General features: G+C 40.0%; 1 protein-coding gene across 3 annotated transcripts in view; it reads right to left on the bottom strand.

The window, feature by feature from the left end:
* The window catches only part of LOC124142529 (A disintegrin and metalloproteinase with thrombospondin motifs 16-like), a 225,781-nt gene that overhangs the window by 137,888 nt on the left and 67,213 nt on the right, over positions 1-20,680 (bottom strand). Inside the window, exon 2 of one of the 3 annotated variants that reach the window (XM_046511061.2) lies at positions 9,497-10,337. The exons of the other annotated variants lie outside the window; for them this stretch is intronic. Within the exon in view, the coding sequence (XP_046367017.1) occupies positions 9,497-9,553 (57 nt within the window). The 5' untranslated portion in view covers positions 9,554-10,337. The remainder of the gene's footprint in view (positions 1-9,496; positions 10,338-20,680) is intronic. 3 annotated transcript variants of the gene reach the window in all.

Raw genomic sequence — 20,680 nt, forward strand, 5'->3', positions numbered from 1 at the left:
CTAACATCGTTACTAAAAGAAACTCATTTCCAAGAAAGTTTCTTTTAAAGTCTGGTTTACAGTCACCTTAAGATATGATAATGGCAGGTGTAGCAAATAACTAGCTTAGAAAAAAAGTTTTCTTTTTCCTGATCAGAAACATAAGATAAACTCTGGCTGTTATAACTGAAGATAAATTTGAGTGACAGAACATAACTGGGATATAAAGATACCTATTACCCCTGAATACGTGTGGCACATTTATATCTCAGATATATATTATCACAAGTTCTATCTCTTAAGGACGTCCATTGATCTGCATTCAAAATAGATTGCTTTTTCTCAGAATTAATAATCCAAATATTAAAAATACCCAAATTTGACAAAAAGAAGGGGATTAGTGTGGACTCTATTGCACTGGGAACACTATAGCAGCAAATTTCCACTTTAATATAGAGCCATATGGGCAAATCACTCACCATCTTAATACTATTGTATAAATCACATTGAAAGTATGTACTTTATTAAAACATTTTAACAAACTGATTGATACAAACTTCATTTATAAGAACACATCAATTTATTTATGATGGTGAGCTAATTTTAGACAAATGTATAACAAGACATGAAAATATGTATTTGTAATAAGTACCGATACATTTATTTTGCCTTAATCAATACCCAGCCTGTCATAAAATAGGACTTTAATTAACTTTAATATATAATGCTGTATCTTGTAAAGTAAGACATACAGTCTTTGATTCTAAGCTGCATCTGTTCAAATTGGCAATGGAACAGATTGAACAGTTTGCAGTAACACAAGATCATACAAAATGACATCCTCAGGTCACAATCAAAAATCACATTGTGCAGACAATGCACACAAGTGAAGTACCGTCCTGTGAAGTGCATTGTCAGCAGGCACACATATCCTTATCTGGACAAGAACTTTTGCTTCAGATCACTACAACATAGACTTTTTACTGATAATGAATGAAACCAACTGCAAACCTAAACAGACGCTTTCATTCACAAGCCACAATGTCTAATTTAGGATGGGAGATTGATACCTAGGAAAACAATATATCATATGATTGCAAAAGACTTTTTCCTGCCTACAGCAGGCAGTCAATATTGACTACAGCCTGTTGAGGAGTGAGGAAGCTGTAGAATTTCTCCAGCAAATACAAGCGTGTTAGCTAAACCGCCAAGTTCAAACACCAGGACCAGCCCGGTTCCTGCACAGGGCACATACACTAATAGTGACAAATATTATTACAGAAACAAGTGAAACACGTAGAACGTTTGATCGCTTCTCTAAACCAGGCTTATCCAGCGAACTAGAAATCATCACATTTTCACAAGAGAAACCACGACCAACACACACCATGGAGCACTGGTGTGAAATTGCATTAAAGGTTTATTGCGCTAAAGTGAGCAATGTTCATCGTTAAGTCCAGTTTTTGCTATCAAATCATAAGGTTACCCTCCATGCCTCTAACATCCACTCGTGTTGTGGGCAGAGCTTTGTTGTCAACTTTGCCAGAACCAGGACAGCCAACAAGACAGATGCGGATGACAAACACTTTCAGGACAAGTTCTCAAGGAATGCATGGGTATTAACAGCCATAATTGCTGGTGATTTTCAGGCATAAATTTATATTGAGCAATGGAGACAATAGTTGTTGTTATAATGAGCATATTTCATGCAGTGAACAGTGGTGGTTGTAACAAAGGGCATACAGAATGAAGGGAGCAATAGTTGTTGTAATAAAAGGCTTATTGTATAAAGGGTACACAAGTGGTTGCAATAATGGCCATATCATATAAAGGGAACAACAGTGGTGAACAATAGTCGCCCTTACAATGGGCACATCAGTTTTTTTCCACTTAGTGTGTTTGGTACCGTGCGTTGTTCACTGAATAAATAATAGTGTTTGTAACAATGGGCATATTGTATGAAGGGAATAATAGTGGTTGTAAAAATGTCCATATTGTATGAAGGGAACAATAGTGGTTGTAATATTGGCCATATTATGTGAAGGGAACACTAGTGGTTGTAATATTGTCCATAATATATGAAGGGAACAATAGTGGTTGTAACAATGTCCATATTATATGAAGGGAACAATAGTGGTTGTAAAAATGTCCATATTATATGAAGGGAATAATAGTGGTTGTTATAATGGCCATATTATATGAAGGGAACAATAGTGGATGTAACAATGGCTATATTGTATGAAGGGAACAATAGTGGTTGTAATAATGGCCATATTATGTGAAGGGAACACTACTGGATGTAATATTGTCCATAATATATGAAGGGAACAATAGTGGTTGTAACAATGTCCATATTATATGAAGGGAACAATAGTGGTTGTAAAAATGTCCATATTATATGAAGGGAATAATAGTGGTTGTTATAATGGCCATATTATATGAAGGGAACAATAGTGGATGTAATAATGGCTGTATTGCATGAAGGGAACAATAGTGGTTGTAACAATGGTCTTATTGTATCAAGGGAACAATAGTGGTTGTAACAATGTCCATATTATATGAAGGGAACACTAGTGGTTGTGACAATGTCCATACTGTAGGAAGGGAACAAAAGTGGTTGTAACAATAGTTTTATTGTATCAAGGGAACAATAGTGTCCGTTACAATGGGCACATCAGGGTGTTTTCCACTTAGTGTGTTTTAGTACCATGTACTTTTCACAGCCTGAAATAATTCACAGTAACTGCAACATCTAGGCCCAAGGTCTGGTAGTCCATTCCTTTGGGGCCAACTCTTAAGTCTTCAATGACTGGTTGACAGCATGTAGAATAACCCCCATTGTTAGGTACAGTCAGCCAGGTAACACAATATAACCATCCAATCCCCAATTCAGTAAATCAAAGGTAAAGGCAGGTTTATCAATCAGAAATGGCAAATCCATGTTTACTCAGTAGCTCCACTATAACTGAGGATGTTACTAAACCAGACTTGTGTCTCTTGTTTATCAATGGGAAAAGGCCAATGCTAGTAAATAGACCAGCCATTGCTGTTGATTATGTACTACAAGAGTAGTGTTTCACACCCATCAATGTATAAACAATGACTCAAGTGATACAGTGCGATGCAGAAACAATCCTCTGCATTCTGACAACACTACATACACCAAGAATAAAGATCAAGAACAAGCTACCCATCATCACGCTGAGATGCATTCCCTACAACAATTGTATCAGTGTCCAGGAAACAACATTCCACAGTGGGTGTTTGCATCACTCAGAAAAGAAAATATTAAGTTTACCCAAAAAATGAGCCACACAATCCAAACAGCAACAGATGCATGTAGCATGCGCTGCAGGAAATACAATATACATACCAACATGCACGAGCCAAGGTTAGTTATATTAAGACAATCTGTCACCTTAGACATGAAGCCCAGCTAATAACATTTCGCAACTCCAGGAAAGAAAATAAGGAACTGGTAGGTGTTCGCAGAGGGAGGACAAAGACAACAGAAATAGGGAGTTACAGAGTACAGCGGAACCAGAGCTGGACCAACATGGGAAGGGGGGTCAGCCGAGGCAGGTGTATGGTCGCACAGGACAAACACCAACAAGCAGCTTCTGGTGACTCTCAGCAAGGAAAACAGGCCGTGTGTAAGAGGCGATGAATGAAAACAGCTTGAGGAAGAAGTGGAGCGAAACTGAAGCCCTGTGAAGCTGCTACCTGGCTGGTGGACAGGGGGGCTTGTGGAGGGTAGAGGCAGGTGAGGTGCTCCACAGGAGACCTGTTGCTGTCTCTCCTAGCAGCCACAAAGCTGTTCCACTCACAGCAGGGATTTATTTTTTTATTGCTGGAAAGGTTAGAAGACTGTGATTGCAGTCTCACATCACTAAAAAAATCTGTCTTCTTCCAATTCAAGAATATCTGAACCTGCTACCAGAAACCTTATCGTGAGTTCTATGCCAACACAGGGATTTCCTGACAACTGTAAGTAGGGAGCTCAACAAGACTAGTTTCTAACATATAAATCTCCCAACCTGATACAGGGAGGCTCAACATATGTTCTTTACTGATATGTTGCTTGCTCATAATGCCACTTTTATAGAACAACCATGTCTCTTCTAGTTTGCTTCTGAGACATCAACTGAACCAATCTCTGAAAAGACCACTTTACAAGCTTGCAAATGAGAACCCATCCGATCCTTGACAGGATGGCCTCTTCTATATCCTTCTATACATAGGCACCATCCTATCTTTGACAACCAGCTCTTCCATTTTGTTACTGAAACATAACTCCATCCCATCTTTGACAACCAGCTCTCCCATCTTGTTACTGAAACATAACTCCATTCCATCTTTGACAACCAGCTCTTCCATTTTGTTACTGAAACATAACTCCATCCCATCTTTGATAACCAGCTCTCCCATCTTGTTACTGAAACATAACTCCATCCCATCTTTGACAACCAGCTCTCCCATCTTGTTACTGAAACATAACTCCATCCCATCTTTGACAACCAGCTCTCCCATCTTGTTACTGAAACATAACTCTATCCCATCTTTGACAACCAGCTCTCCCATCTTGTTACTGAAACATAACCTCATCCCATCTTTGATAACCAGCTCTTCCATCTTGTTTCTGAAACATAACTCCATCCCATCTTTGATAACCAGCTCTTCCATCTTGTTACTGAAACATAACTCCATCCCATCTTTGATAACCAGCTCTCCCATCTTATTACTGAAACATAACTCCATCCCATCTTTCTTTGACAAACAGCTCTTCCTTCTTCTACTGAAACATCAACTCCATCCCGGGTTTGCCAGTGTTCCTACATTCCAACATTTAACATTCCAACAGAATATTTCCTTCCACAAATGACTGACAAACTAGCAGCTTAAGGAGTCAATCCATTCAATACCACTTAGGTACCACCAACAGCCACCACCTGATTCCATTTAGTGAAAAAGGAAACTGAAAACCTGATAGTCAGTTACTTCAATTTGGAAGCAAATATCATTTATATTAGCATTGTCCATAGTGGCATATCGACAAATAATGATCACAAAACAATGTGTTTCAGGATACAGTCCCTTCACAGATAACGGTCACTATAATCCATGTTTAAGACTTCAGTTTAATGAGATTTCATGGCTATACGAATTTGTAAACATAAATCATGGGTAACAAGAAGCAAGTATCTTGATTTGCCTGAATCAGCCTCGACACACAACTTCTAACAATGACATTCAAAACACAATGAACCCGAACTAAGGTTCAATAAACTGGCCTACTCTAGTAAACTCCATTAATGTAAGCAACATTTTTACACTGGATGTCTCTGTTCAAACACATAGTTAAAAAGAACTCTCTGGGTCTCTGTTTCTTTAAATCCAGTCTTATATTTATTCAAGCCAAAGAGACTGAATATCTTGCATTGCATCCTGTTATCAAAGATATTGAGTGGTCGAAGGATATCTTTAAAAGCTTTTAAAACAAATTCTCAAATGAATAAAAATCATGAGATATCCCAATACAGAGATAACTTCTGTTTTCTCAAACCTCTTGTTTAAAAATTGATAGCTGTGATAATGTGTCAAAAGCACTTCTGAAATACTTGCAGCAATTCATGAAATTGTGATAGGCATTTTCTCAGGGATAGTTGTTACAGAAATGTAACTGATATTCATTATCAGAAACTGTGTTGAATTCTAATCTGTACATGTGTACCATACCACACCAACCTCCACACAAGGTATCTTCTTCCCAACAACATTCCATTGCGAACATCAATAAACACTTTGGGGTAAAGATTCAAGTATGAGCCTGATGTACAAAGAATCCCTATCATATTTACATATCTTGATTAAATCATCACATTATAAGCATTCCATGCCACAGTTAACAAATTCATCAGAAATGCATAATGTTCGTACCAAAAAACTTAATGACATGTTGCCATCCCAGTGGCATCGCATAAACCACAGGCAGACTCTCTGAACCAATATAAATTTCGCGTTTGGTAATATGGCATTACACAACTGGCTTTAGGTACAGGCTGCAGTTGATACAAAACCAACATGTCCGCCATGCAGATTAAGATGCTGGCCAGCTTGGGTGACAATCTATACGTTTGTTTTGACACGTTCTCTCACCATTGCCACTAGGAAAACAAACGGTGGGCGTAATCTTACAACAAGCAAAGATCATGTTATGCTATCAGGTAGTGAGGGCACAAAATAATCGCATCACAGCTCTTAATATAGTGCCATTTATTTGGATGGTGGGTGTCAAGGCTGGAAGTGTACCTGCAGTGTGGTCTGGTGGTTGACGGCGCTGGTGTCGGCTTCAGCAATATTGAATGTTCACAATATCAGGTGGTCTCAATTTAATACCGAAACATCTTGTGAATAACTTTTCAATCTGAAATTGGTAATATGAGGTTTTGAGCATGTATCTGTCCACCGCAGGGTGGGAGAGGAAGGTGGGTTTTAAGCTGGTGTTGCCCATTTAGCAGCCATACAATAGTAAAGGGAGTCTGTCAGAAAGTGACCTGGAAAGCAGGGATGACAGTAACAAGAGTAGACTTAAGGATAACAAGAAATACCTGTACAGAAAGTTAAGATAATACTTAAAAGAACTGACCTGCTCTAACAATCTAACCAGCAAATAGGACTATTGGAATAAATTTAGTAGTTTTGTTGGATGTTAACAAGATTGGAAGAAGTCTGAAATACATCATCTGGTCAAAAGTGTATCATAATATATATGATGCGCAACTCCTTCAATTTGATCATAATATGGTAAACATTGCAGCAATGTGCATGTAAACCAACCAGCCTAATATCATGTCAGAGGACACCAAGTATGGATGCTAGCCATGTAGCCATGTGGGAGCCATCAGAACTACAATGGAAGATAATAGACCCTGTGTGCCAAAGATGAACAACATGGCTGCTCTGTGCTCAAGTTGGACAATGTGACTGCTATGTGCTCAAGGTGGACAACATGGCCGCTCTGTGCTCAAGGTGGACAACATGGCCGCTCTGTGCTCAAGTTGGACAATGTGACTGCTATGTGCTAAAGGTGGACAACATGGCTGCTCTGTGCTCAAGTTGGACAATTGACTGCTATGTGCTCAAGTTGGACAACATGGCTGCTATGTGCTCAAGGTGGACAACATGGCCACTTTGTGCTCAATTTGGACAAATATGGCCGCTCTTTGCTCAAGTTGGACAACATGGCCACTCAGTGCTCAAGTTGGACAACACTGTTGCTCTGTGCAAAGGTACAAAACAAGTCAATCTGTTCTGATGCCGGACCGCATGGCCTAAGTTGTGTCAGGTTATTGGACATCTGGGCAATTTGAACACCTCAGTGTATGGTAACCAGCACAGGGTCCCGCGTTAATGGCTAGCCATAACCACATCAAACTGCCATGTGGCTGCCCTCTGTTACAGTGGAAAGCAGACATCCCCTACCCTGACGAATGTAATGCATGACAGCGTAACAATATTCCCATCCTAGTGGAAGAGAAGGAGAGTCGACATCAAAGTACCATGACTACATGGGCCAGGTCCCGGCCTGGAATGCAACAGACAACTCTGTCACCCATCTCTGGTATTTACATCTGTTTTTGTTCATGTCGTCCAATACAACGTCATCTGTTAACCAAATATTTATTGTTTGGCATGCCTGGTCTAGCGGTCTTGTAGCAAGATATCTGAGGGCACTGACCTAGGGTGTGATGTTTGCATGAGATCAACAGCCGAAGAGCATCAGCAAAACATTGTTAAAATGCTATCTCGGACTTACACAAGCAATGTGCACAAAGAATACTCCTGGGACCAATGTGATTGTTACATAAACCATTTCCAACCTTATATTGTACAAAACAAAAGACCCATTAAGTAATGAACAAAAAACAAAGATGGCATAAAAAAATCCTTTCCAGTTACCAATAATATTCCGAACAAAAAAAGTTCAAAATGAATATTTTTAGGGATATTTTTTTGTGGCGTAGACTTGGTTTAATTAAATATGCATGATATACAAAAATATTTCATTACTCCTAACTTTTTTGTTCTGTATATATAAAACATAAACTAATAACCTTCCAAAAAGCTCTGTTAAAAATAATGGACATTGCATGGCAATTAAACATGCAAGTTTGTAAATGTAGTAACACTTCAAACAATGAATCTTGCTTTCAAAATGAAAAAAAAAAATGGCTACAAATATTATACACATTATACGAATTATGATACTGAGCAAAAAATCTCGAGTCTTTACAAATAGTAAATAATTAAATCAGAAAAAGCTGGTATATAGATCCCATGCCAGAAAATGGACTGATTATGCAACGATCAAACAAGCTCTGAATTGAAGGCAAGAGTGCTGAGACACTGCTAGTGGCAAGTCAGCAAATACTGTTATGTACATTTGATGCCAGTACTAAAACAAACAAGTGAGATCATAACATGTACAGCCACACATAGTGTTCGGCTCTCCCACAGCTTGTTTACGCTGCTTGAACTGCAAGGAGCATGCCCTGTCGCAGCCTGCAAAATTCATTTTCTGATAATATAGACAAATACAAAGACAGTCTGGCCTACATACACCACTTTGTCTCGACCACGATCAGAGTTGCAAGTTATCTTAGGACGTTGAAGCTTTAAAGGCTCACATTATTACCAATATCATTTAACCTTTAAAACACAAAAATGGCTAAAAGAAACGTGAAATATTACTTGTTACTTTCCAAAAAAACTAAACGCACTCAGGTGCTCAATAAATAAACAGCAAATATTAACCAAAATAAACAAGTCAAGCTGAAGCAACAGGCACCTCCAAGCAATTCATGCAACTATGTCCAAGACATCAACCATTTATTCAGTACTTTTGAATGAAGATCACTGGACTAAGAGATTATCGGAGACCGTAACCCAGTGGTATATTAGAAACAACAACAAATAGTTGGATCACAGACTGCAGACAAGCTGATTTCACCTGGTATTTAGAAGACAGTTTTTCCACAAGTAAGAGACGAGCGCTAACCCTCACAGGGAAAGAAAGGTGAGGTGGGAGTTAACAAGGTGTTGACCAGGTGAGACTAAGTGTAGCCAGGTGGACCCATCACCTTTATGTCCTAACCAGCAGTAGTATCCTATGCATACATTATCCTCTTCCACACAACACGGAAGTCTGCCACAAGCTCAGGTCATTAGCACGACATCACTTATAAAAGCCAAACATACTGCATGAACATTTTGCACAGACTTTTTTCTCCTTCAGAATGTGAACAAAATACATCAAAGACTTGTAAGGCGACGCTGAATCAAGGCTCCTAAATTCCACATAATGTCAACACTGACAGGTTTTGCACCAATAATTGCATTCAGCAGCTTATGAAGTGACTTGCTAATTAACTTAATTACATCGATGACTTGTGCCAACAGCCCAGTGCTGGATGTAAACACGGGCAATGAGTTGCGTAAGTGAAAAGTAATACATTACCATCACTGTAAGGATGAGGAGGCTGCCCCCGGGTTGTATCACGTCCAGGTAACACATCGTTAAAGGTGAGATATCCAGTGCCAATATCAGGTAAAATCACAGGTAAAAATCAAGGTATGACAGTAGGTCCGTCATAGGCCACTGGGAGAGCATTAGGGGCAAAATTGGGGCTAATTGCAATGATTGCCCACACAGGTATATGGGGGAATATACAGGTGTTAATGAGAAAAAACTCCTGTAACTAGTTTTGGTTTTGACAGTCTACACTCAACACTGTTTCCTAGTCACTAGTCTGCACAGGAGTCCAGAGAGATTACTGTGCACATTGTGCCTGGCCCATGAATGATTGCGGCTTCGGCCAATCACAGTCAATTTATAGCCGACATTTAAAGGGCCCAGTGGCTATTGAAGCGTTACACCAACTGTCTAGCTCACCCTCCGCTATCTCACATGGTGACCTGACGCTCGGCACACACTAAGCAGCTCAGCCCAGCCAGCACTAACACCACTGAGTCCTGCCTCGCACCCTCCACTCCAGGTCCACGCAGGTCCCACACAGGTCAGACAGCGGTCCCACTACACAGATAGGCATGTCCCATCCTGGGTGAGAAGTGGGTAAAACACATGTAGTGTGTTGTGGCATGTAGAAGTTTGTGGTCCATGTGTATCCTCCTTCTACTCCCTCCTTCCCTCTCCACTCCAGTGTTGGTGCTCTCCGTCTGCCCTCACTTGAGTCTGCTCATGCAGCTTATCCGAGTTGCATCACAGCACTAGTGCCAGAGGAAACACTGGTGCCACTCTGTGGGTGCTGCATGTCTTGTGCCTCTGCTCCAAATCCCCTCTGTACCAACATACATTTCTTACATATCAATGAACATTTTTAACTCCATGGGCCAGTTGAGTTCACTTTAAACAAATGTGTTTGCAATAAATAAAATCTGGAACATCAGTTAATGTTCTTAATTGTGATTGAGTGAGTGACTTGGTTATAAACCGTTTTGAAGAGTATTTCAGTTATCTAATGGTGTGTCAGCTTTATGTGGGAGGAAAGCCCGAAGCGATGCAGGTCTTAGATGTTTACCGCTTTTGTGAAACCCACCACTGGTGTGGTGCTGACAAACCGAAAACATAATCAGGGAGAACCGTGTTTCATGATCACAGGGTTGGGCATGCCTAAGGGATGCAACTGAGCTCAGTAAATGGTGATGTGTTTGACAACTGAGCCTTCTGTGCCCCCAAGTGTGAGCATTTGCAACTGAGTTCAGCGAATTGTGTCCCTCAGACAACTGTGCCATCCGTGCCACCCTCACTTTAAAACAAGCATTTAGTTTTACTGGAGTGAGATGAATCCAACTCCTCTTTCAACAGTGTTTCTGTTATATGCATGTCAGCTTAATCTGGGATCACAGCCGTTGCACCCACTAGCAATGGATCAGACAAACCAACCTAATGAGGACAGATTCGTATCTTTTTGAATACCATTTACACCACACCTACCTAACAATGAGCATGTCAACAACAAAGCTGGTATTCATAACATCAAGTCATCCTGAACACTGAAACACTCAAGGCCTCAAACCGTTTTGACAGGGGGACAAATATTTGTCCCCAACTTGTTTTTTCATGATTCAAAAAAAAATTCTATAAAACATCCAGGGGGGCAACTGCTCCCCCTGTCCTACCCCCTCCCCTTGTAGAAACCAACTTATATCCATCATAATATAAAGTTCATTAGGAAAGTTTCTAGACGAGACAAAAGGATTGAGACAGGGATTGCTTGTGGGAGTAAAAAACACAGGTGAGAGAACATAGAAACCATCAGGTGTGCAGTGTAAGAGTCGAGGTGAGAGAGAAGAAGAGATGAAAGCCTACTTCTAAACTTCAACATCATAAGAACTCATTTATCAAAGGTCTGTTAAAACATTGTTAGTTCTTCACTGGTTTCTCCCAGTTAAGCACCCACATGTTTTCAAATTACAAAAGTCATGATTTATAAAGACATCAGTTATTACTGAAACATAGGACACATCAATTTATCTACATCAAAAACCTCAACTTGCTACATCTGTCACGATTGAAAAGCTTGTTCGTCACACCACAGACAATGATAGTCTTCTATTGAACCTCAACGCCCACTGGAATACTTTGTTTACCTATCTATACAGAGTTTAACACTGATCTTCACATGTTAAACAGATACCTTCCTGCCCGCTGGTCACTCAATTGTGCTCAGGCCATTTACGCCCACTGGTCACACGGTTCACTTAACATTATTCTCATGGGCATACAGCCAATTTTCCCGCTGGTTGCCTCAACATCACTGGCCTCTACGTGGTTTCTAGGGCCAGTCGATGGTCAGGGGAACGATGCTATTGTCACATGCAAACTGTCCAACAAGCCCTTATTGATACACAAATAGTTATGATAAAAAAGTCTCACCTCATACACCTTCTTTTTATTTTCTCCATTTCCAAGGAGTTTTCAGAAAACTCAAAGTCAAAAGTAAAATTAAAATGTTAAATACTTCAGATCAAATCATCCAAAACACTAGAATGAGTTTCTGGAAGTAAAGTTATTGAATAAAATATACAGCTACACACTAGTTTTCAGAGTGAGTGAGTGAGTGAGGGAGGGAGGGAGGGAGGGAGGGAGGGAGGGAGGGAGGGAGATGGCAGGACATCAGAGATTAGTTTCACTCATTGTATCCACTTGGAGAATCAAATCTGAGTATTTGTCATGACAATCAAGCGCTTTACCCACAAGGCTTGCAACTTAGAGTAAAACTCATTACAAACAAGCCATTATCTAAATTTTAGGAAGTAGTAAAAAAAATAATTAAACCTGTCCTGCACAACACAGTATATCTTTAAAATGTTTGGAACATAAACAGGGTTATCCCTTATGCCAGAGTACCTTCAGAGATTTGTGGAGGAAGCACATACAATGTGCCTCTCTTCACAGATGATTAGGTACAGCAATAAGTCTGTAACTACACACATGGCAAATAACAAGGAAAACCCATCGAAGAAATTGAGCTGACAATAATTTAACTGTACCATATTTATCTGTAAAATAATGTGAGTGGGGGATATCTTACAGATTTAGCAGATTTATTTTAGGAGAAATTCGAAAAGTAAGAATATTTTTAGCTCCTGCCTGAACAGGCAGAAGATTTATAACTTGACTTTGAAGGTGGTTTAATTATAAAAAATGCTTTTAATAGCTGTTTAATCTTTACAGAATGTGAAGAGTTATCTAAGAGCATGATGATATTCCTCTTTAAATGCAGCATCTCAAGTTAGCGACAAAAACACAAATTGCTGAAGTTACATCGCAATGATTCTGAAAAACATAATTTTTTCGAAACTTAAAAACCCGAAAAATCCTACCATGAGAAAACATTACACAAGGATAAAACATACCTCTGACAGAGTGAAAGAGTTCTGTACTGTTTTTTTAATCATTTTCCAGCAATATATCAGCAGCGGGGAACACCGTGATTGGGTTTCAAACATTGTATCCTTGGAGAATCAAACAATGGTGAACACAAAACGATGTCCACTGGTCTGTATTGAGAGTATTAAAATTTTTCTAAGATAAGTATATTTCAATCTACCTGTCCAAATGGATACAGCAATATGTTGCACTAGGTGCATGTTATAACTACCATGCCAATTTTGCACTTTACAACAAAGGCAAACACAAGGTGACACTGTTAACAGTTTTGGATTATAGTATTAATAACAGTATGCAACTTTTTAAAATATAATAACCACATATGGATATAAGAATGTCTATATCTATTTTTTAATCCATACAAACATGAGTACTTACATATTTTTTTCAATTTCTAAATTGAATTGTTTGATTGGGATTACTTAGAAGTTGATGGATGACAAAGTAGACACAATTTATGGATAACAACTTCTTCATGAGATTACAATGCAGTGAAATCATAGTCTAAAGAGCACTGCTGCACTTCTCCCACTTATCCTTTCAACGAGCAACATCCAACATGTGGTAACATGAGAATTATTTCCCTTTTTGTTTCATACACAGTCAAGTCTTGTTAATCCGACAATCGGCTTTATCTGACACAAATGATGGGAACCGATTAAATCAGTGCTAATTAGACTCTGACATACCTAATTTGCAACGAACTGCTGAAATCACTCATTAATCAGTCTCGTTAATCCGACACAGTGATCAGCGTACTCCATGGTCAACTGCCCACAAGTACACAGCTCTGTGTTTTGATGCAAGACAAGTCGGCAAGTAGCTGCATATTTAAACGGCTGCAGAGATAAACTTGCTTAACAATAAACAATTACTGCTTTAAACAAGTATTTGTCACAGAGTGACGAAATATCCCCCGCCATATACACCATAGTACCAAATATGAAGACAATCCAGCGATTAGTTCTTGAGATATTGTGGCAACACCGTTTTCCAACTCCAAAAACAGATTTGCCTGCTGTGACCTTGAAAATGGGGTCAAGGTCACCAAATCTGACAGGTGTATGCGGTGTCTGTATATACACTATACTTCCAAATATGAGGACAATCCAGCGATTAGTTCTTGAGATATCGCGGCAACACCGTTTTCTAACTCCAAAAGCAGATTTGCCTGCTGTGACCTTGAAAATGGGGTCAAGGTCACCAAAACCGACTGGTGTCTGCGGTGTCTGTATATACACCATAGTTCCAAATATGAAGACAATCGAGAGGTTTAGTTCTTGAGATATCGCGGAAACACCGTTTTCCAACTCTAAAAGCAGATTTGCCTGCTGTGACCTTGAAAATGGGATCAAGGTCACCAAAACCGACTGGTGTCTGCGGAGTCTGTATATACACTATAGTTCCAAATATGAAGACAATCCAGTGTTTAGTTCTTGAGATATCGCGGCAACACCGTTTTCCAACTCCAAAAGCAGATTTGCCTGCTGTGACCTTGAAAATGGGGTCAAGGTCACCAAAACCGACTGGTGTCTGCGGTGTCTGTATATACACCATAGATCCAAATATGAAGACAATCCAGTGTTTAGTTCTTGAGATATCGCGGCAACACCGTTTTCCAACTCCAAAAGCAGATTTGCCTGCTGTGACCTTGAAAATGGGGTCAAGGTCACCAAAACCGACTGGTGTCTGCGGAGTCTGTATATACACCATAGTTCCAAATATGAAGACAATCCAGTGTTTAGTTCTTGAGATATCGCGGCAACAAACAGGTGGGACGTACGGACGGACGTACGGACGGTCGTGAATACTATATCCCCCGCTTCGTGCTTTCGCGCGGCGGGGGATAATAAACAATACAGGATTCATCACATGCCTAGATTACCTCAATCTCATTAAAATCGGATACAAGTTCTCGCTACTGCTGAGGACATCCAATAACAGGTCACTTCAGAACATCAGTTTTGTTTTAAACTTTAGAGGTTGCATGATCAGAAAACATATTCCGCTAACACTTTAACGCAACAATATGAATATTTCCTTTTTCCTTTTTTTATTACAACATGTTTGAATCGTTACCTATCGTGTAGTTTCCAATTTTCAATCACGGACGTTGATACTACCTAATTTCATTTATCCAACATACTCGTTAATCCAACATAATCATATGCAACCAACAATGTCAGATTAACGGGACTTGACTGTAGAACAATGACCTGGCTCAGTGACTCGGGTGATTGATTGCATGTCATCTAGGTGAGGTGAGGTGAGGTGAGGTGAGGTGAAATGGGGTTTAACTTCGCGTCCAAGATTATTGCACTTATATAGCGACGTGCATGCACGTGTGTGGCTGCTTGTACTAGTCCGGACTGCTGCCGATTTATAGTGCTAGCTCACTGAGAAACCATGCCGCAGTTTAACATGAATACCCCACTCAGACACAGTATACTGACTCTGAGCCGACCAGTCTTTGTTTTAGCCTCTTAATGCTGAGCGCCAGACAGGGTAACAACAAGTACCATCTTTTAACGTCTTTTGGTATGACGCGGCCAGGGATCGAACCCCGGACCTTCCGCTCTCCGGAGACGCTCTACCATTTGACCACGGAGGCGGTCCGCATGTCATCTAACCCTGATGGAAAGGATTGCTGTTCACAACATTGATCACTGGATTGTCTGGTCCAGATTTGATTATGTACAGGCCACTGTCATGTAACTGAAATTTGGCCAAATGCGGTTTAATACCAAGCCATAAAATGACAGAAAATTCTTATCTTTGATGATTTGAATTGTAGAGTATGATTCTTAGCTTCACTGCTTCGTATCTTTGATAGATTGACTTACATTGGGTCACTAGAACACTCCCAAAAATGACAGTGTGAGTTGCCCATATTGCAACATAATACCAGCAGACACCCTTTAACCACAACCTGCCCCACTGTCCCATCATATTTTTCTGATTTTATCCCATATAGTATACGGCAACAGATAACCCACTCCACCCATAAGTAATAACAACCATTGGCTACTGATTACAGTGATCAACACATAGCACATATTAAGGGATTAAGATGCTATCCACACTCATTCAATGAATTCTGTACATCTATGATTTCTTGGTAAAACCGCTGCCCCTGTGAAACAATGACATTGCCTGTCTTTGTTTGTAAACAGAAGGCCCTTGTTAGCAGAGCTTGACAAGAGATATGTATCTATCGTGTGTAGATAGCAGTGACACCTGAAATCAGACTCAAATGTCAAACTCCTTGCAGCTGAACCGCAATGGTTCAATTGGGAAAACAGGTGTATGAGGTGGTCACTGTCGCCGACAGTCCAGATACATCAACCTGCTGGGGAGACAATCACCGTCTGTTGTCTGGGACCTCAGCTACGCAAATCGCCGCAATTACCGGAAAACAATGAAAGCTGGTAACTGTTACATATGAAACGGAGAAAAAAAACCATAATCTTTTGAGTCATATTTATAAAAGGATACGAGAAAGGTGTGAAAGGCAGACCTGAGCAGACAGGTGCACAAGATAATTACCTGAGTTTCAGACATGTGCGAGACAGGTATAAGTACACTCAGGTATGAAGCTGGAAATATACAGATATGTCACACACACTGACAGGGAAATGTGTGCTTTATGGCATACATATATTCACACACTAAATAAAACATGCGGATGTGTTGTGAGTGACTTTAAGTTTTAAAGCTGTGAGGAAATTGTTTTTCCAAATTATTTTTATAAAAATAGTGAAACAGAACTGAAGTGCGGGGTGACTATTTGAGGCTATGAACTTTTGAAATGTGTTGTACTACGTTGCACATGAGTGAGTGAGTGAGTGAGTGAGTGAGTGAGTGAAAGTGACTAAGTGGTGAAGGAAAAAAGGAAGAAGTGAGCGAGGGAGGGGAGTGAAGGAAGGAGGGATTAACAACAGACATACAGACCATATGATATGATCTTGCTTGACTCCTCAGAACTATAAACGTTCTAATTCTCTCAAAACATGGGCTTCAATAACAAGGTAAATTGTGGGATCATTCCTCTGAATGTATATGTAATAGCTACATCAATAAAAGTGTAAATGACAGCCTGATACGACCCTTTAAGAGATCAAGCATTGTTGGTGGTTGCGGTCTGTCTTCATTACCAGCCATTACCAGTGCCCCGTTGAAGATAATAGTGCCCCCTACTGGGCAAGTCTGGCATGATACATGAATTCCAAATGGTCATCAACGAGTCACAATGAATCCATTCCGTTTACATACACAAATGATAATACCATATGTGATCCTTCAAATTCAGTCAGAACTCCTTAAGTGACAAAAGGGAAAAACATGAAACTCAAAGGTTTTGTCTTGTCACAGTAAATCCTTCATATTAGTGAGTGAGTTGGGTTTAACGCCGCTTTTAACAGTATTCCAGTCATATCACGGCATTCTTTCATATTACATTATCATGATTTGAGACACTGCATTCACCATTATTTCAGTTTAATGTTTGTTTTTTTTATTTTTATTGCTTAATACTGCACTCGGCAATATTCCAGCTATATGACGGCAGCCTGTAAATAATAAAGTCTGGACCAGACAATCCAGTGATTGACATTATGGGCAACAATCTACGCCATTGGGGTTCAATGACATGCAATCCACTTTGTCACGTATTCTGACCACCTGTTCCACTTAGTTGCTTCTTAAAACCGGTCTAGGTTGGTGGGGATCAATTTTAACCCAGAATCACCACAGGGTCCTGTTATATTCGGGTACCCCAGTGATTGATATCATGACCAACAATCCACACCGTCGGGGAATGATCACATGCAATTAATAAGTCACTGATCCTGACCACCAAATCTATTCAGTTACCTCTTGCAACCAGCACATGTTGCCGGGGACCAATCCTAACTCAAAATCCTCACAGGAAAGAGGTAAATCACACCTCTTAAGTTTGGTTTAGTTTATTGTTTTACGCCGCACTCAGCAATATTCCAGCTATATGGCGGCAGTCTGTAAATAATCAAGTCTGGACCAGACAATCCAGTTATTAATATCATGAGCATCGATCCACGCAATTGGGATCAGTGACATGCATCAACCAACTCAGCAAGCCTGACCACCCAATCCCATAAGTCGCCTCTTACGACAAGCATGGGTTGCTGAAGACCTATTCCACCCCGGATCTTCCCAGGTCACCTCTTAAGTTAAACTTACTAATAAGTAAAGGGGGTATAACTGTCCCCAGAGGTACTTGTTCATGTTGGGAATTGAGCACCAAGAATGGTTTCACATACGGTACATATTGGGAATTGAACACCAAGAGTAGTTTCACTTATGGTACATGTTGGGAAACAGGCACCAAGAATGGTTTCACATACAGTACATGTCGGGAATCAGGCACCAAGAATGGTTTCACATACGGTACATGTCGGGAATCAGGCACCAATAATGGTTTCACATACGGTACATGTTGGGATTTAGGCACTAAGAATGGTTTCACATATGGTACATGTCGGGAATCAGGCACCAAGAATTGTTTCACATACGGTACATGTTGGGAAACAGGCACCAAGAATGGTTTCACATACGGTACATGTTGGGATTAAGGCACCAAGAATGGTTTCACGTATGGTACATGTTGGGATTCAGGCACCAAGAATGGTTTCACTTATGGTACATGTTGGGAATCAGGCACCAAGAATTGTTTCACTTATGGTACATGTTGGGAAACAGGCACCAAGAATGGTTTCACATACGGCACATGTTGGGATTCAGGCACCAAGAATGGTTTCACTTATGGTACATGTCGGGAATCAGGCACCAAGAATGGTTTCACTTATGGTACATGTTGGGAATCAAACACCAAGAATGGTTTCACATACGGTACATGTTGGGAATCAAATCCAAGAATGGTTTCACATACGGTACATGTTTGGATTCAGGCACTAAAAATGGTTTCACATATGGTACATGTCAGGAATCAGGCACCAAGAATGGTTTCACATATGGTACATGTTGGGAATTGAACACCAAGAATGGTTTCACATACGGTACATGTTGGGAATCAAGCACCAAGAATGGTTTCACTTATGGTACATGTTGGGAATCAAATCCAAGAATGGTTTCACATACCGTACATGTTGGTATTCAAACACCAAGAATGGTCTAACATACAGTACATGTCGGGATTATCAAATACAGTACATTGGTGTGACAAACCCAATGCTGCACCCCGAAGGTTGCTACCCCACCACCCCATCTGAACAGAATGCATAACGTTTGCAAAGGTTTCCACTGATGACCCACACTTCATGACTGCTGGTTTTGGTTTTTCATAGCAATTTTACAAAATGACTAAGAAGTGATTAACTTCATTTCTTTTGTAGTCTTTTACAAACCCGGATCTCAAATTGTGCAGAATATTCAGGGAGAAATGCAAACATCCCATCCTTCTTTTGAAAATACAATCTGAATTTTACACACAAAAAAGCAAACTGTTGGAGAATAACTTAAAGAGATGCCATTCCAACATGGAAGAAATACATTGAGCTCTGCAAAAGATACCATTTGTAAAGATGACCACGTGTCTTCTGGCTTATCAGTATCTCTACAGCAGGATTATTCCTGAATTCACCTGCAACATCTATTACAAGAGGCTGGAGTTTAATACCATCTTGAGGAGTATCTCAGTTATGCCACACCATGTCAGCTTCACACATGGAAGAAAATCCTTGGCAGACCCAACATTTTCTGATGACCAAGGATCATAACAAGTGCAAATCTAAAATCAACTTATTGCAACTCTTTACAAAATGTCCAGCTTCTTGATTAGGAAAAAAACCCAGAACAAACAAATAATTGATTTGTTGTAAGCTAATCTAGTTGAGTACACTACACACTGTGTGTGTGAGATCAACAGGTTGCCAGCCACCTAGTCACACAGTAGTCCCAGATAACATTCCTGGTGTGTGAGTAACAGTCAGCCAGTAGCCTAGCTATTCATCAAGTACACATGGTAATGACATGATGAGAGCATCCATGGTTTGTTACTAACATTTGTTTTACAGGTTTTTACCTTATGTTGTTGGTTGAAAAAGTTAAATAAACAAAATAAACTTCCAAATAACAGCTCTATCAAATTGGAGGAGCAAAGTTTGAATTGCGAGGCCATTGAGTGTGATAGTGTTGATAGTCAAATGGTTTGGCACAAGTTTCCAAAGATTCCATTATCTTTATCATCTTTCATTAAATTTGTGCAGCAAAAGGAAAACATCACCGAGAAATTAGTTTGCCATCAATGCATTTATTTCAGGAGGGATCAGTTCATAAATAATTTATCGTTTCTGTGGTTGTGTGGTTGAGTGTGTGTGTGTGTGTGTTGGGGGGGGGGGGACCTAGAGGTCGGGTTCCCAGCTTCTTATCCCACTGATGTATGCTTATCCCCAAATGTATCACAATTGTTGCTCTTGTACAGTTACTGCCTGAGCACATGCAATACTGTTATAACATATTGCTTTGATGTGTGCTGGGTACATGATTTGTTTGTTTCTTTATTTGTTTTTAACGCCTCACTCAGCAATAATATATGACGGCGGTCTGTAAATAGTTGAATCTGGACCAGACAATCCGTTGATTGATATCATGAGCATCGTACTATGCAAATGGATACAATGACATGCATCAACCAAGTCAGTGAGCCGGACCTCCCGATCCCGTCAGTCGCCT

This window comes from Haliotis rufescens, unplaced genomic scaffold (assembly GCF_023055435.1).
Source record: "Haliotis rufescens isolate VD_foot unplaced genomic scaffold, xgHalRufe1.0.p SCAF_17, whole genome shotgun sequence".
Lineage (NCBI taxonomy): Eukaryota > Metazoa > Mollusca > Gastropoda > Lepetellida > Haliotidae > Haliotis > Haliotis rufescens.